General features: G+C 48.3%; 3 protein-coding genes across 9 annotated transcripts in view; 1 reads left to right on the top strand and 2 right to left on the bottom strand.

Moving 5' to 3' along the window:
• TSFM (Ts translation elongation factor, mitochondrial) overlaps positions 1-12286 on the bottom strand; it is a 44882-nt gene extending 32596 nt beyond the window's left edge. For 4 of the 7 annotated variants that reach the window (XR_004351789.1, XR_004351790.1, XR_004351791.1 and 1 more), the window contains exons 1-4: positions 4548-5928; positions 4110-4283; positions 3326-3454; positions 2467-2589 (exon numbers count right to left, since the gene is read on the bottom strand). Coding sequence is in view for 3 of the 7 variants with exons in the window: in XM_032645849.1 (XP_032501740.1) it covers positions 2467-2589; positions 3326-3454; positions 4110-4283; positions 4548-4604 (483 nt within the window). In the remaining 4 variants the exon portion in view is untranslated. Of the gene's footprint in view, positions 1-2466; positions 2590-3325; positions 3455-4109; positions 4284-4547; positions 5929-12175 lie in introns of those variants that run through there. The other 3 variants (XM_032645851.1, XM_032645849.1, XM_032645850.1) reach the window with 3 other exon arrangements.
• On the bottom strand, positions 6105-12603 carry EEF1AKMT3 (EEF1A lysine methyltransferase 3). The gene is made up of 3 exons (XM_032645855.1): positions 12405-12603; positions 12177-12287; positions 6105-7067 (listed from the first exon to the last, which is right to left on the bottom strand). The coding sequence occupies exons 1-3, from the start codon at positions 12579-12581 to the stop codon at positions 6675-6677; spliced, it is 681 nt and encodes a 226-aa protein (XP_032501746.1). The 5' UTR covers positions 12582-12603; the 3' UTR covers positions 6105-6674.
• A 6-nt stretch (positions 12604-12609) lies between these two features.
• Positions 12610-17311, top strand: METTL1 (methyltransferase like 1). Its single transcript, XM_032645854.1, has 6 exons — positions 12610-13290; positions 14293-14456; positions 15384-15568; positions 15661-15774; positions 15932-16033; positions 16186-17311. The coding sequence occupies exons 1-6, from the start codon at positions 13175-13177 to the stop codon at positions 16303-16305; spliced, it is 801 nt and encodes a 266-aa protein (XP_032501745.1). The 5' UTR covers positions 12610-13174; the 3' UTR covers positions 16306-17311.
• The last annotated feature ends 238 nt before the right edge of the window (positions 17312-17549 follow it).

Consider the following 17549-nt stretch of genomic DNA (forward strand, 5'->3'; position numbering starts at 1 on the left):
TGGTCAGGGATAATAACTCTGAAACAAAGTGTGTACCCTACAGAGAGTGAATAAGCAAACATACTGAAATTGCTAGAAGCCAGCGTATTCACTATGAGAGAAGGAAGGTACAAATATAGAAAGGGGGAAGAAAAGAAAGAAGCTGTGGTGCAAGATTAGAACTGAAACACACACACACGTTTCCTAGCTCTGCTGAAAGAGCAGAGCAGCAATGACATCTCAGTAGAATTAAGCATACCTAATGCTGCCCAGATCTTGGTTTCTAAAAACCATTCCCCCACCAGAAAGGATCAGGACCCCTTGGAGAAGCTGCCAATCCCATGGCTGGGGCAAGGAGAGTATGACATAAGCCCAGAATACTCTCTTATGCCAAAAAGTACGGAAGTAGTCAGAAAATAATAAGGCCATACCAAAAAGACAATGGAGCCAGCTTGCATAGGCTTGGCTTAAACTTGCCAAATCCGGGGATAATTTGAGCATTAAAATGACTAATGGACGCGCGTGCAGCAACAAAGACCCAACGCAGCCGAAAATAAATAAATAAATTTTTTTTTTTTTAAAAGAAAAAGACTAATGGATTGTATAATGAATTGCATAAAAGAAGAATCTATGAGTCAATGTTGCTACTAAGTAAATCCCTAAATAAAGGGAGAAGGAGAAATCTCCTTATTACAATAGAAAGCCACCTAATAAAACTAACCCATGTGAAAGAAACTATAACGGTTAGAAAAATAACCACTATGCAACTATCACAGTAACAACTGGTCCTGACAAGAATCATCAAGGGATGCTAAAACTTTTAGGCACAAGTTTTTTGAGGAACTGGATGTCTACACAGTCTCAAAAAAATCTCCCATACAGATTTCTTACTAGTTACAAAAAAGGAACATGGTAAGTTTAGAGTGGAGAAACCTGGCAGATACTACCTTAACCAAGAGATCAAAATTAGCACCATCAATAACAAGACCACAGTCCCAACCCCCTGTGCCTCCTGATGTGATGTTCTGAGAAAAACAGAGGGTAATTTATTTAAGATTCTTACAAAAATCCATATTCTAAGTATGAAGAAACATCAGTTGAACCCAAATTGAAGGACGTTCTACACAACTGTCCTGTACCCTTCAAAAATGTCAGTGTAATGAAAGACAAAGAAAGGCTGAGGAACAAAGAAGGAAACCAAACAGACATGGCAACTAATTGCAACACATGCTACTGGACTGGATCCTGGATCACAAGAAAAACTGCTAGTTGCCAAAAACGGAATGTATATTGTATATTATCTAAATAAAAATATTGTATCAATGTTAAAATTCCTGAATGTGATCACTGTACTGTGATTATATAGGAAAATGTCCTTGTTTTTAGGAGATACATGCTGAAGGGATAAAGGGTTCTAATGTCCGCAACATACTCCCAAAAGGATAAAAAAACAATAGGGATGACGATAATATGAATATAAAAAGTGATAAAGTAAATAAGGCAAAATGTTAACAAATGGTGAATCTAGATAAATTTACTCTCTAGTTTACTGTAGAATACTGGCAACTTTTCTGCAAATTTGAATTTTCTTCAAAATAAAAGTTTTAAAAAGATAAAGCCCAAAAGGAAAAAATTAATAAAGCTAAAAGGGACCAAAGCCCCTTGTTACAGATAATGAAACAGAGGCACAGTAAAGTAAGTGAATAGCTCAGGGTTACAAACAGCTACTGGCGAAGTCAAGATTAGAATTTCTACTTCAAGTGACTCACCTATTCAGTACAATTCTAAAAAATAATCTCAACATAGTTTTCCATGTAATATGACTATTTAATGCCAGTAATAATTAACATTTACCACAAGATCTCAAAAGAAAGATAAACAGAAGGAAAAAGGTGGTACTAAACAAAAAAATTGTTGTGAGTAGTTGGTTCATTTTTGCCTTGGCAATAAGGATGGATCAAAGGCATACTGATACAATTCCTTCCTTGATCCTTCTATAGATAAGAATATGCTTAGACTCCTAAATTGTGCCTTCTCCAGCATCTATATTTAGAAATCCTTTCCTCAGGCCATTCTAGATTTCTGAACACAAAGCTTCACTTGATTTATGGACTGTATTCCACTGGCATTCATTCATTCATTCAACAGAGCCCCTAGCAAGTGCTGGGCCCACTCCTCATGCACCAGAGACACACTAGTGAAAAGACAAATCTCCTGCCTTATGAAGCTTACATTCTATTGGGGAAGGCAAACAAGAAATAAATAAATTAAAATGTAATATATAAGAACTATAACAACAAATTTTAAATGAAGCAAAATAAGGGGATAGAGCAATAGGAGGAAGGTACTCTTCTCCAGAGAGATAACATTTAAGCAGAAACATAAAATAAGGAAGTGAGACATGAGAATGTCTGAAAAAATGGAATAGCAAAGACCCTAAGAGGGGAGGAACAAATCCAGCATGTTGGAGACAACCCCCAAACTCACTTTACTATATGTAGACGGTTGATCCTTTAGGCTCTGACAATGCAACAGGGTTCCCAGGGCTACTTGCTGTACCAACTGTTGAAATTTTAAATTTCTGGAAACAAAATCTGTCTCACAGTTCACCTGTGGGAAGAAATTGATGTTGCTGTATAAGCTGTTTACTAACAGTCTCCAAAAATGCCTTAAAGCAAGGTATTGGTAATACAGACAGCAGACGCAACAAAACAGAAATAAATGTCTCTAGGGTTAAATCCACAGTTCCTCTACTAGTTTGAGGCCAGAAACTGAACGAAGGGATTCCTGCTGTGCCAATGAGTTAGCGATAACCTGCGCATTTACAGGACAGTTCCATAACGTCCCCCAAAGGATTCACTACAAGTTCACCACCTGCCTGTGGCACATGCCATAATCACCTCATTCCCTAGGCTCCTCCAATGCCAAACCACTTTTATCAGCTTGTTTATCTCTTCTCTCGCTCTAAACTAATCCACACCTGATTCTTCACCAGCTGGGCCCCTAAACCTCCTCTAAAACAGCTGCTTGCTGTCCATCATCTAATTAGTCTAATTCCTAGCTTTAAAATCTAACTATTCCAGGAAACAATCAGTGACGAGGTGTAAGGCCACAACTGACTCACATTTAGGAACAACAGTCTGCACTACTAGGCCTTTTCTCACCCACAACCTGTGCATTTCTATACTTAAATGAATCCATAGCTAGTAACTGCGATCTCACGGGCTTAATTCTAACTAGCTTTTATGGTTCTCAAACACCTCTTCTTTAAGAATGCAAAGGGTCTACCACAAAGCCTACACCCAAGGGACAGCTGTTCCTGGCATCTGGAACTCTGACAACTCACCTCTACTAACACAGTCGTGTTTCCTTCCTGTAGCAGCCCAATCAGACCTTCTTTGGTCTTCCTGCCATGGAGCCTGGCAGCTTTACTCCAGCCCTCCTTCTGGGCCTGTTTGTGGAGCCAGCTCTCTGCCTATAAATAAAAAAGATAAAAGGCAGATGACAAAGGCACAGAATTTAGAACAGAATGGGGCTCTAAAATACCTCAGGTTCCCCAGTTCTTTCTCCTTCCCCTCAGCCCTACAAGAGAAACTAATCTATCATTTATTGGCAGCCTACCACTAAATGACAAACAGTGGGCATTGTGCCTGGTGTTTTGAATAAGTTGAATCTTCACAACAACTCTATGGGGAAGATAGTACTATTTTCTTTATATATAAAAAAAAAACAATTCAACTCTGAAATATTAAGCAAGGTGTCCAAGGTCACAGGATTAGTGTGAGGATACCACGATCTTATAAGACCTTATAAGATCTTATAAGACCACGGTCTTAGTCGTCGGTCTGACTCCAAAGCTCCCACGAGCCCTTTCAGCCCCAAGCAGCAGGAAATCTCATAGCAGCCTTGCGTGGAATAGTTTCTTAGCCCTGCGACCCTGAGTCAATTGCTTCGAAATAGGTAAGAGTCAATGGGTGAAACTGTCATTGAAGTCAGAATTCTATCTAGGACTCTGTCGTTACGGGTCACTGGGCAGCAAATCTGACTTCTACGCGACCTCCCAAATGCACTGGGGTCGGGCCCCAGTACCCCACTCCCACCCCTGCTCCCCTCTACTTCCTCTCCCACACCTGTTTGAGATCCCCGCCACAAGTCTCCAGAGCCTTCTTGCAGTTTACAAAGGAGTAGCCCGTTCTCCGCCGCAGCTTCATGAGGAGCTCCTTGCTGGAAGCCGAGGAGAACAGCCAGGGCCCAGCGTGAAATGTATGCCACGGCTGGGGCGACTGAAGCAGAAGGGGCCCCACCTGGAGGGAGTAAGAAAGCATGAGAAGCAGGAAGCAGCAAGGAGCTCGTGGGGTGGGAGCACGTCGGCCGGGAAGCGACCTTAGTAGAGGCAGACCCGGGGGTGGGAGAAAGGCAGCGCCCAGACGCTCCACCATGAAGAGGGACCGAGGTGCGGGGAAGGGGGAGATGGAGCCGAAAGCAGCCAGGGGAAGGGGAGGGAGCGTGCCCGGCGCACGGGAGACCTGCAAGGAAGGCAGAACGGGGCCAGGGCCAAGAGCACTCACTTGGCAGCTCCCGGGCCGCGCGACCAAACAGAGGCGCAGTGAGCGCAGCAGCGACATCTTTCCGGGGACCGTAAACTGTTGCCGCACCCGTGAGGCCACGGGCCTACGGCGTAGCGGCGGGGCCAAAACTCTCCACCGGAACGCGCCAAGCGGAGATGGCGCCACCTGCTGTCCGGGGGGGCGCATTCGCCTCCCCTACTTGGCGTATTGAGACTACATTTCACAAAGGAATTACCCCCCGCAGGTAAAATAACAGAAAGCATGAGACAGAAGTGTCGCAAAACAACAAGACACGTGGTAACACTTCATGTTTATTTCCAATGTACTTCATATTCATTATCCATTTATGACTCATGACAAACTTGTGAGGTAGTTGGGTGGGTTCAGAAGTTTGGCCAAGGTCACACAGGGAGGAGGAGTAAATATTTGTTGAAGGAACAAAAATATTTGATGAACACCAACTGTGTGCCAGGAACCATAGCCCTGCCCTCCAAGGTAATCTAATGGTGAGAAAATAGGGAGCAGACAAATGATCACACGAGACAAGGAAAGCCTTACAAGACGAACAGTTAGTTAAAGCGTCTCAAGGGAGAAAGAAATCACATTCAAACAGGAGGCTCAGGAAAAGCTTTTTTCAGGAGAGAAGCTAAGAATAATGAAGAGTTTCAGAGGTAGAAATAGCCCTTCCAGGCAGGGAATCATCAAAAAGAATGAAGGAAGAAGCCAGGGAATCTTGGTGTGGATTTAGGGAACAAAGAGTAGACCTTTTGTAATTTGGTCAGAGGTTGCCTTACATGTAGGAGACCAGTAGGAAATGAAGGAGCAGGATAATTTGGGATCACACGGGACACACTGAGTACCAAGCAGAAGAGCTGACTCTTGCTTCTGTTGGGCAGCAGCAGAAGCTAATCAGAGCTGATTTTGGAAGATCACCAGAGTTTACAAAATGGTTTGAAGGGGAGTGAATGGAGGCCAGGAGGCCCCAGGAGGTGATGTGTGGCCCAAGGAGTAAGTCAGGAGAGCCCCCATGAGAGGCCCCACAGTGGGAGGAGAAAAGAGGTGAAGGCAAAACACATTAGGAAGGAAGGACTGATAGGGACTGGAAACCCAAAGAAAAATCAAAGAGAACCTGATACTTAGTGATCAGGGCTCCAACTCCAAAAAGAGTGAAGGAGCTATGGCCCAAAGGACAGCTCTGCTGCCTATCCCCAACTTCAGGGCTGGGAGGACTTAACCCAGTTAGAGCCATGGTTCCACCAGACTATCTCTAGAAGCAAGAAGTGGGTGGTCAGAGTTTTCTTGCTTCCCAGCCCCCCAGTAAAAGCCCAAGTTCTCTGGATGCAGAAGAGATCTTTAATGCTTGCTTATTTATTTATTTATTTATTTATTTATTTGCTGTACGTGGGCCTCTCACTGCTGTGGCCTCTCCCACTGCGGAGCACAGGCTCGGGACGCGCAGGCCCAGCGGCCAGGGCTCACGAGCCCAGCTGCTCCGCGGCATGTGGGACCTTCCCAGACTGGGGCACGAACCCGCGTGCCCCGCATCGGCGGGTGGACTCGCAACCACTGCGCCACCAGGGAAGCCCTATTTTCCTTTTTAAAAAATTCCAGTAGAATCTGGAAAAAAAAAAATCCATTCTGTATAAAAAGACAACAGCAGGACTAGATGGGATCATGACTGTCTCTCTGCAGCCACTGTTCACACATCCCACTTACCTCCCCTTCCCGTAAAATCCTGGATACCCTCCCATCTTCCACTGCTGAGAACAGGAACTGGGAATTTCCTTTGCACTCTAGCCCAGTACAGCTAGGGCTCTAGTATTCCTAGCACATAGCACCTCCCTGCACCTGCCCAAGAGTATCTCAGGAAACAAAAAGGGAAGGAGGAAAGACAAAGGCAAGGGAAATGCATCGTTTTTGGTCCTTATGTTTACGGCTCTGGACATGTGGCAGTTCCTTCATTAGAACAAGGTGTTCAGAGGGGCAGAAGGGTGACATCAAGCAGGTCTCGGTCCCCTGTGCCTGGCCCTATAGATGTTAACAGAGGGGCAGAAGGGTGACATCAAGCAGGTCTCGGTCCCCTGTGCCTGGCCCTATAGATGTTAACAGAGGGGCAGAAGGGTGACATCAAGCAGGTCTTGGTCCCCTGTGCCTGGCCCTATAGATGTTAACATTCTCATTCTCATCCCGCTTGGCCAGCTCCAGTTGGAAATGATGGGGCAGGAGATGCTGAAAGAAGCTCTCTGTCCCGTGCTCGTCTCTCATCTTGGAAGCCAGATAGATGGTGCCATGGGGCCCGCACAGGTGTTGGAGGGTCCCCAGCAGCAGTGGGAAGGTGGGCTCCAGATACACGATATCAGCCCCCAGCACCAGGTCATAGTCTCCAGGGAAGACATGCTGGTCAATCCCCCAGGACAAGGCGCGGACCTGGGCCCCGCCTCCAGCTGGCACATTGGCCTGGACGTTGCCCTGGATCTGTTCTAGGACCAGGGGCAGGTCAGTGATGGTAACATCCCCCCCGAGAGAGAGGAAGGAGGAGAAATGCAAGTCAGAGGGACCAACCAAGGGGTTTCGGCTCCTGCTCAGAAGGTGCAGGGACCTCAGGGCTTAGAGGATAATGTTTGGACAGCCCAAAGTCCACACTTTGAATTTTAGTTGCCCTAACCTCAACCTCATCCACAGCCATCTCATTACTCTACATTCTACAACATCAACATTTCTCTCTAAGCTAATCTTCAACCTCTCTGCCCAACACACGACAATTAGATGTCAGCAGAAGCCTGGGCAGGACTAAGCTGGAGGTGGGCTGCACACCCACCCCTTACTGACACAAACCAGCCCTCATGGATCTGGAAAGCTTCCCAGAAGACATGACCTCAGCAAGCCTTAAAGGACAAGGAGGAGTTAGTCAAGTGGAGCTTCCCAAGCAGAGATCAGAGAGTACAAAGGCCTGGTTGGGAGAGAGCACACTGTATTCAAGGAAGGCTGGATCTCAGAGGATGTGGAAGGGAAGAGAAAAGTGTCAAAACATGAGAGTACAGAGGAAAATGATTACGACATGCTAAGGAGATTCAGACTTGATCCTGAGAGCAATAGGTTTTAAGGGCAGAAGCAGAGAGTGACGATGATTAGATTAGGACTTCAGAAAGCTTCGTTCATGCAGTAAATATATTTATTGAGCATCTACTAAGTTCTGGGAGTACAGGCATGAGTAAAACAAAACCTTGGCCTTCCTTGAGTTCTGTTATAGAGGTAGAGACAAATGAGGTAATGCAAAACTATTTAATCACGATCATGGTGATTATTACAGAAAGAGAAAATACTCAGAATTCATTCATTAATATTCATTATGTGCCTCTATGCCAGGTGCTGAGAATACAGCAGTGAACCAATCAGACAAAATCCCTCTGCTCCCGGGGCTTACAGTCTAGTGGCAAGAGACCTACAACAACAAACAAAATGAAACAAACAAAACACGCTGTAAGTCAGATGGTAATAAATGCTATGCTGAAGCATTAAGCAGGGAAGGAGGATAAGAACTGCTTGAGGGACAGGGCAGGAATGTCATTTTAAATTGGGTAGTTAGGGAAAGCCTCATGGAGCAGATTATGTTTGAGTAAAGACCTGAAGGAAGTGATGGAGCAAACTCTGTGGGTCTCTCAGGTTAAGATGTACCAAACGAGGGACTAGCAAGTGTAAAGACCGTGAGGCAGGAGTGTGCCTGGCAAGTCTAAGGACCAGCAGGAAGGCCAGTAGCTGGAGCAGAGTAAGTGAGAGAAATAATAGTAGGGCCAGATTCTAGGCAGGGCAGCAATGTCTAGGAAATTGGTCGTCATGAATATGTTTTGAAGGTACAGTCAAGAGGATTTGCTGACAGATTAGATACGAAACATTGGGAGCGGGAGGTTGAGGATGGCTCCAAGATATTTGGCCTGACCAACTAGAAGACTAAGTTGTCATTTATTTAGGTGAGGAAGGCTGCAGGAGGAACAGGTATGGACAGGAAAATCATGAGTGCATTTCTGGGCACATTAAGCTTGAGATGTACATCAGACAACCACAGGAAGATATCGAGTAGGTAGCTGATTATACAAACAAATCTGAAGATATAAATGGGAGAGTCATAGAGTCATCAGCATGGAAAGGGCATTTATTTTTATTTTTTAAATTAATTTATTTTATTTATTTTTGCTGTGTTGGGTCTTCGTTTCTGTGCGAGGGCTTTCCCTAGTTGTGGCAAGTGCGGGCCACTCTTCATCGCGGTGTGCGGGCCTCTCTTGTTGCGGAGCACAGGCTCCAGACGCGCAGGCTCAGTAGTTCTGGCGCACGGGCTTAGTTGCTCCACAGCATGTGGGATTCTCCCAGACCAGGGCTCGAACCCATGTCCCCGCATTAGCAGGCAGATTCTCAACCACTGCGCCACCAGGGAAGCCCGGAAAGGGCATTTAAAGCCACAAGGTGATGGAACTGCTTGGAAGTGAGTGTAGACAGAAAAGGAGAGGGGTCAGAGGACGGCTCCTGAACCCTGGTGCACTCAGACTTTCAGTTGTGAAGAACAGGAACCAACAAAGGAGAATGGAACAAATGCCAGTGAGGTGGGTAGAACCCAGAAGTGTGGTGCCCTGGAAGCCAAAGGAAGTGTCTTCCAAGGAGGAGGGAGAGACAAACACTGCCAAGTCCAGTAAGGTGGGCTCATAACTGACTCTTGTACTTAACAACATGGAGTCAGAAGTGAAGCTCACAGCCTTTCTGGAGCAACTGGAGTGGAGGGGGCAGGCTGGGTTGGGGAGGGGGGTAGAATCTAGAATGGAATTGAGGAAACAATAGGAAGAGAGGAATGACAATGAGCATTAACTCTTTTGAGTTTTGTCATAAAGCAGAGCAGAGAAATGGAGTGGGAACTGGAGGGATGTGTGTAGGATCAAGAGTTTTCTCTGATAGGAGACATTACAGCCTATTTATGTGCATAATACACACAAACACACATATGGAATGATCCAGAGAGAAGGGAAAACGGATAATGCAGGAGAGGTGGTAGAGCAGGGTGTTTGCAGGAACAATGTCTTTAGGTAGATGAGAAGGTTTGGGGTCTCATGACACACACTTGACCTTAACTAGGAGCACAGCACGTCTGCCATGGTAACAGGAGAGAAGGCAGTGCAGACAGACACAGACACAGCTGGGGAAGAGATGCTGTGATAAGAACATGTGGATATCTGCTATGAGAAAACAGAAGCGATCAGAAGAGCTAGGAAACAAAGTCATCAGCTGAGGAGACATTTGGAAGTTTGAAGGGCAAAAAGATAAGAAACAAGATGTTTAGGAGAGCAGAAGAATAAGTGGGTGAGGGCAGGGTAAGAAGCTAGCTGGGCAGCGCTTAAGGACGCATCTGAGGATAGTGACAACAAATTTAAAATGAAACCAGGGACTTCCCTGGCGGTCCAGTGGTTAGGACTCTGTGCTTCCACTGCAGGGGTCACGGGTTGGGGAACTAAGATCTTCCATGCTGCGAGGAGCAGCCAAAATAAATAAATAAAATAAAACCAGTCAACACAGTTGTATATTATACTAGGAGGGCCTGGGGGTGGGAGGGTCCAGGAGGCTTTCCCTTGGTAGTGATGTTTGAGCTGAGCGCTGAAGAAGGCATATGCATTAACCAGGTGGTACAAGGGTTCCAGACATAGAGTGCAGCCAGTGTGAAGGCTCCAAGGAAGGGGACATCGAGATAGGCTTGAGGAACTGATAGGAGGGCACTAGGTAGCACAAGGAGTACAAGAGGGAGAGGGACAGGCAGAGAAAGAGGCTAGAGGGAGACACAGGGCCTTGGAGGCCATGCCAAAGGGGTTAGTTCTATCCTGAAAGCAGCAAGAAGCCATTGAAAGATGGGGAAGAGATGCCGAAAGATCACTCTGCCAGTCGGGTGGAATGGGCAGAGGTCTAGGTGTGGGCAAGGGGTAGAAGCAGGAAGACCATTTTGACTAATTGTAGCCTTCTAGGCAAGTGATGGTGACAAGGACTGGGGAGTCGTCAGTGTGGATGGAAAAACAGGAGATTCAAGAGATTTTTAGGAGATAAATCCATCGGACTTGGATAATGGAGTTGGGGGCGAGAAAAAGGGACGTGTCAATTGTGGGTCTAGATGTCCCACTGGGTGGATGGTAATTTGATTCACTGAGATGGGGAAGGCTGAGGGAGAAACAGGTTTGGTGGCGGAAGAGCACAAGATCTAGTTTGGGCAAGCCAAACTTCCCCATAGGGAAGCTCGAAGACACTTGTGAAAATCCAGGGAAAAGATGGCAGTGGCCTGAGCTAGAGAGGAAGGGAAGAGGAATAGAAAACTCGGGAAGTATTAAGTTCATATGACCCAAAGGACTCACTGATTGCCAGGATGAGAGGGGCGAGGGCAACAGATGAGAATGACACCCAGATTTCCGACTTGGCAGCAGAATAGGGAGCAAAAGAAGAAGCCAGTCTGGGAGCAAGCGAAAGATGTTTCCATCCGTATTACACCCATTTTTCTCCCATTTTAGCATATCTGCCCACTTCTCATCCACCCATTCCTTCATGGAAAGCTGCTGTTGACACTCCCTCGGTTCTTTCTGAGCCTGCTATGTTCATATTCCTCATCTGACAGAGCTTCTCCCTGATGGGCTCCCAGAGAGTCAAGGGAGACACGGCCAGAGCATGTCCACTGGCTCTGCACATACCTCGCCATAGTTCTCATCCAGTAACACCTTCCCCCATCTTCACCACTAGACCATAAACTCCTTGGGGAGAGGAAATCTATCTTACTCATTGTTGTATCCCAATACCTAGCATGATTCTTGGCACATAGGGGACTCCAAATACATGTTGGCTGGATGAATAGAAGAAAGAATGCCTGCCTCTGGGAAGACTTCCCTGAATGTGTTTCGTGTTATGTCCCTATGAACAAGGACATGTTAATTTGCATTCCTAGGGAGATGACATCATAAGTGTTTTTAAAGGAAAGTTTTCGGTGTGAAGTTTTGCCTGCCCGTTAGATTATAAACTAAGGAACCGTTTCCTTTGTAGTTTTTGCTTCTTGACAAAAATGGAGCAAAATTTTCCTTACCTTTTCCTTTCCCAAGTCTGCAGTGCCTAATTCCTACCCCACTTCCCACAAAACACACCCTAACCCTCAGAAACTCATAAGCTTGTTCCTCCCAAGCAATGAAATCCTAAAGAATCAAAAATATATTCACAATGAAGTCATAAAGTACTCATGAGGTTTAATACCTGCAAATTGCTCCCCCTACAGGATACACCCATATATGCATTTTGACAGAAGACCATATATAAAGCAAAGGAGATTTTTCCTTGTAAATATCCATGAAATCACAAAGAGCAAAAAGGTAGGAAAAACTCCTTCTACTAAGGCCTGCCCGATTTTTATTCCTTGCCCCCAAATTAACCACCTTGGGTGCTCTGACAGCCAATCAGCGCTGTCTGGCACACAGGAGCAAGTAGGGGCACACACACGAAAAAAGTTAGAAAGAAGGGACTAGGCTGGTTCCAAACCATTCCCCTCTCCCAAGAATACAGGAAGTGACAACTTCTCCACATCCCCGTCCTCCCCCCCACCCCCTCCCACCGCAAAGCTCACGCACCCTGCAGCGCTGCCAAGATACCCACGATGCCCGTCCCAGCGCCCAGTTCGATCACTTTCTTGCCTCGGAAATCCACATTCTGACTCTCGAAATAGTTGCACAGGCTTAGAGCCTATGGGAGAAAAGAGAGAAAAGATAAGACTGCAGCGGGGATTGGCTCCATATGGGAAAGCGAGAGTCCGGGGTCTGACCTTCCGCGGACCCTAGCCCAGGGCCGCTCACTCCTCACCGCGTCCCACACGTGCGCTGCCACCCCGAGGCGGGACCCGAAGTTCTCCGTGATGCTCAGCACGTGACCACAGAAGTAGAACCGGCTTTTCTCCGAGTAGGAGTCGGCGAAGAGTCTGACCTCCCGTGGGAACACGGATTCGGGCTCTGATTCAGGATCTGGGCGGGGATCCGCCATCTGGCCGCGAGAGTGCCGGCTCGCCGGCCAGCGCTCGGATCCCGGATCTGAAGCGGCGTGGGGGTTGAGGACCGCGGGCCGTCTCGGCTGCCCAGTGGCACCGAGCCCCGCCTCCCCGAGTTTGCCCTCCTTCCTCCAGTTTGACTTCCTGGAGATGGAATGAGGAGCTGCCTCCCTAGCTCCGGTCCCCAGCGCACACACGATGGGACTCACGCCGGACCACGGGGGTCAGACCCGGTCGACTGCTCGGAGAGCGGGAGAAGGGGAGAGGAGGGAGGATTAACTCACCGTAGGAAGCGGGGTCCCTGGACCCCTCTCACCTGCGGGGTGCACGGGGGCCTGCAACCGGGGTGGTAACCCAGACCGAACAGAAGCAGGCTAAGGAAAGAGGCTGGGTGCGGGTCTGGCCTTGCCAGCCCAGTTAAAGACCAGCGGCCCCTCTGCGTTCCTCCCTGCGCAGACCATTAGAATTCACTCCTGGAGCTTTAAGGGGTGGGCTCTGCTCACTACGTGCCTTCGTGCGTCATTCTCGTGCGCCCTGAGCCTCGGTCGTGGTCCACGTGGGTTCGGTGGATAAACCCGGGCTGGGGATCATGGCGGGAACCGAGACTGGGGACGCCGCAGCAGGAGCCGAGGCCCCTCAGCCTCAGAAGCGCTACTATCGGCAGCGGGCTCACTCCAACCCCATGGCGGACCACACGCTGCGCTAGTGAGTGAGCAGGGCAGGGGCGAGCGGGGGAGGGAGAGTAGGGCAGAATTCTCAGAGTAGCCGGGAAAAGCGATTGTGCTGCGACGGTTGGAGGGTTTAGGGTAGGCTCGGGAGGATCAGCTGGGTGACGTCAGTTTGCGGAGGGTGGGTCTGGGAGATTGGGCAGAGGGCGGAGTTGGCGGGTTGGGAGGGGGCGTGGCGTTCTGGCCGAAGGCTGGGTAGAGTTGCAAGTCTGGGAAGAGAAAGAAATTGTTACGGAGACTAGAGTAATGGAGGCCGAATGTCGTTTCCATCTTTCAGTTTTATCTGTGGGATTTAAAAAAAGACAAACTTGGGGGGAGGGATTAATTGGGAGATTAGGATTGACATATGCACTACTATATATATAAAGTAGGTAACTAATAAGAACCTACTGTATAGTACAGGGAACTCTACTCAATACTCTGTAATGACCTATATGGGGAAAGAATCTAAAAAAGAGTGGATATATATATATCCATATATATATCCATATATATATATGATTCACTTTGCTGTACAGCAGAAACTTACACAACATTGTAAATCAACTATACTTCAATAAAAATTAATTTTAAAAGAAGACAAACTTATACACAATTCTGCCCACACCTTACTCCATCCTCTTCCCGCAGAGAACTTCAACAAAGCAAAGTCCCTATGCCTTAGGAAGCCAGTCTCTGGGACAAGGGGAACTGGAGCCCCAGAAAGGACAGCTGCCCAGCCAGAGTCACATCAACCCTGGAAATGGAGACAGGCAGATCAGCAATAATGGGCCACTTGATAGGCCTATGATTCACACTGGGAGGTTAAGGGTGGTTTCCATTGTGCTTCCTAGAGGCCAAAGGGCCCGCCCTGACAGAATTTTTGAGAAACCCTCCTCTCATCCATCTCCCACCCTCACCCATCCACCCACACACACAGTACTGCTTCTGCAATGGTATGACCAACCTTCTCATGTTTCTCACGTCTTCTCTCCATTAGCCCTGTGAAGCCAGAGGACATGGATTGGTCTGAGCTATACCCAGAGTTCTTTGCTCCACTGACTCAAAATCAGAGCCACGATGACCCAAAAGATAAGAAAGAAAAGAGAGCTGAAGCCCAAGTGGAGTTTGCAGACATAGGCTGTGGCTATGGCGGCCTGTTAGGTAACACTCTGGCCCTTTCTCTGGAGCAAGGAGAGGCAACGCCTAGGTTCTGCCAACTCAGCAGGTTTGGGGCAGGGGGCATAGTTGGCCTTTCCCCTTCGGACCAGACATTGGTGCTGTGACATCAGTGTGGAGAACCTCCACTTTCCCTCCACTCTGGGTCTGTGGCCTTTGCCCTGGAGAAGGGAGGGGGCTGCCTCAAAGCCTCTTAGAAATTGGGTTGTCTTGTCTGGCCCTGCCCCTGGCCCCAGTCCCTACGTGAGCCATTTCACCTGCCAGGTGCCGGGTCAGTGAGCTGGTCAGCACAAGCGTCAGAGATTAGTCGCTGTGGCCAGTGATCCTGAACTGTCTTTCTTAGGGATTCCACCACCACCCCTCCCCCTCCCCCCTTCCTCACCAGAACTCATTCCTTCTCCATGCTCATATTTTCTAATTTCTCTTGTGTTGTCTGTATTGTCCCAGCCATACATGCTGGACCGACTTCTCTGTTTTTAGATCTTCCATAGAAATAACAGCATGACAGAGAGGAAGCTCATGGTACCTGGTGGCAGAAAACCATGGTTCAAGTTCTGATTCTGCCTCTTCTTAGCTCTGTGACTTTGGGCGTTTCTGACCCTCAGTTTTCTCATCTTTGCAATTTACCACAGAATGTAATGAGGATTAAATGAGACATGTGTGAAAACACTGTGAAGACTTTAAAGCACATGCAAAGATACATGTATTCCCAGGCCCTCCCACTTCCAGTCCTGGTGACTTTTTTTGGGTCTCCCCCAGCCCACTCCTCCAGCACAGAGCCATCCATACAGGTAGCTCTCTTGTCATTATTGATTTTGGTAATTGCAGATTGAGGCTTCCTTTCCTGTGTTGACTCCTTTGAATATACTGCAAGTATGAGGTTGATGATTCCATTCCTATTTCTGTGACCAGTGGAACTGTCACCGCTGTTCCCAGACACGCTGATTCTGGGTCTGGAGATCCGGGTGAAAGTCTCAGATTATGTGCAAGACCGGATTCGGGCCCTACGAGCGGCTCCTGGAGGTGGTTTCCAGAACATCGCCTGTCTCCGTAGCAATGCCATGAAACACCTTCCTAACTTCTTCCGCAAGGGCCAGGTGGGGAGGGGCACCCATGGGTTAGGCTGGTAAGCAGGTGGGGCACGGAGGCCAAGCTCTCACAATCCTGTTGGTGCACGTCTGTCTCACAGCTGACAAAGATGTTCTTCCTCTTCCCTGACCCACATTTCAAGCGGACAAAGCACAAGTGGCGAATCATCAGTCCCACGCTGCTGGCAGAATACGCCTACGTGCTGAGGGTCGGGGTGAGTCGAGAGTGGGAGGGAGGATGGGGTCAGGGACCTAATAAGGGACCTTCCACTAAGAATTCAGTGGGGGTGCATTTAGGACTCACCACCACCCCCATGATCCTGCTGCTCAGTTGCCTGCAGCCCCCCATCTAGGGTGACTTTGCCTGTGCAGGGGCTGGTGTATACCATAACTGATGTGCTGGAGCTACATGACTGGATGTGCACCCATTTTGAAGGGCACCCCCTGTTTGAGCGCGTGCCTCTGGAGGAGCTGGTAAGTAGGGGGCCTAAGGGAAATTGCAAAGATTTCTGGAAAGGTCCTTTCCAGAGTGGTTCTGTATGCTTTGAATCTAGCTTAATGCCAGGAGGATGGGATGGGTGTCTGGGGACCAGGGCAAGGACTTATTGAACCCTTCTTTCTCCCAGAGTGAAGATCCCATTGTGGGACATCTGGGCACCTCAACCGAGGAGGGAAAGAAAGTTCTACGCAATGGAGGAAAGAATTTCCCAGCTATCTTCCGAAGAATACAGGATCCCACCCTCTAGGCAGTGACCCCCAATCCTACCCTTCCTGATCACTGACTTTGCCTTTGCTGACTTTGCCTTAGTTGGACCCCATCTTCCAGGGACTGGAAAGAAGACTGGGCCCTTGGACCTTCCGAGCTGAGCCTGCTAGGGCTGAGCGGCAACAGTCTCTCAAAGAAGTTGAGGAGCTGCCCAGGGCAGAACCCTGGCGTTCATGACCACCCCTGACTCCTCTCACCTTCTTACCCTTCCAGTGGCAGCAGAAAGCAAAAGCAGCTGACTGGGAAGGTCAAAAGACCTTGGACCAGAAGGGATCTTTGGAAGGGCGTGGAATCTTGCTCTCCCTTAGCAGTCCCTTCTCCTGGGATTTCTCCTTCTTAGCTGGAGTGAAGAACGCAGTTCTCCACTGTCCACCTAAACTGCCTTCTAAGCTCAAATCACCTGCCCACTCGTGTTTATTTTGCAGTTCAGGGGGTAACGTGTATGTGTGCACATCCCATGCTGCTGTGTCTCAGGAAGGGCTAGAGTGTGTATCACTCCTGTCCTCTCCCTGCCTAAGACTTGACCTGGGGAATCTGTGTTCCGTTTATTGTTGCTGTCTCTGGAGATTCTGGGAGGGTGTGGTGGTGGAGACCCTCTCCTTCTTCATGTTGACCTTTGCTTTGATCCCAGAACTTCAGAGCTGACTTGCTGACACAGAGCCTGCCAGGGCCGGGGGCGCGGGAGTGAGGAGCAGAGGTGAACTGGGGAGGATTCTGAGGCTAAAAGTGGAAAGGGGCTGCTGACTAGAAAGCCCCACAAAGGGGACTGAGTCAGCTGGAGATTCAGAGCACTCGCTTAGCCCTTGCTCTGTCCAGGAGCCCAGAAAAATCTCTCAACTTTTCTAATTTGCAAAAAGTTCCTTCATTTGTGCTCCTCAAGCACCAAATTACCATGGCTGGAAGGACAGGGCTTGTTGACGGAAGAGACCAAGCCCCCTTCCCAAGGAATAAAGATGAAGGCTCCTGGAACCATCTTAACCCATTAACCCACCTGCTATCTGCCCAGTGTCAGGTACAGGGGGAGGGGGAGATGTAGTAATGCAGGAAAATTGTGCTCACATACCAAAAAGGTGCATCCCGATGAGCCTGGAATCTGAGGACAGCTACAGCTGTGCCTCTTCCCTGCTTCCCTTCCCGGAGGAGCTGGAGGATGGGGAATTCCTGAGGTTGGGCCCCAGTGGGCCTGAGGAAGTGATGGGAATACCAGGGACCCAGCCTGTATCT

This window comes from Phocoena sinus, chromosome 10, assembly GCF_008692025.1.
Source record: "Phocoena sinus isolate mPhoSin1 chromosome 10, mPhoSin1.pri, whole genome shotgun sequence".
Taxonomy (NCBI): Eukaryota; Metazoa; Chordata; class Mammalia; order Artiodactyla; family Phocoenidae; genus Phocoena; species Phocoena sinus.

Bases quoted from the DNA above. Each gene is read 5' to 3' on its own strand.
- EEF1AKMT3 (XM_032645855.1), bottom strand. From the start codon at position 12,581: ATGGCGGATCCCCGCCCAGATCCTGAATCAGAGCCCGAATCCGTGTTC. The intron at 12,288-12,404 runs GTGAGGAGTGAG...TTTCTCCCATAG, and splicing joins CAGCGCACGTGTGGGACGCG to GCTCTAAGCCTGTGCAACTA. The intron at 7,068-12,176 runs GGTGCGTGAGCT...TTCCTCTCTCTC, and splicing joins GTATCTTGGCAGCGCTGCAG to GGGGGGGATGTTACCATCAC.
- METTL1 (XM_032645854.1), top strand. From the start codon at position 13,175: ATGGCGGGAACCGAGACTGGGGACGCCGCAGCAGGAGCCGAGGCCCCT. The intron at 13,291-14,292 runs GTGAGTGAGCAG...TCTCTCCATTAG, and splicing joins GCGGACCACACGCTGCGCTA to CCCTGTGAAGCCAGAGGACA. The intron at 14,457-15,383 runs GTAACACTCTGG...TTCTGTGACCAG, and splicing joins TGGCTATGGCGGCCTGTTAG to TGGAACTGTCACCGCTGTTC.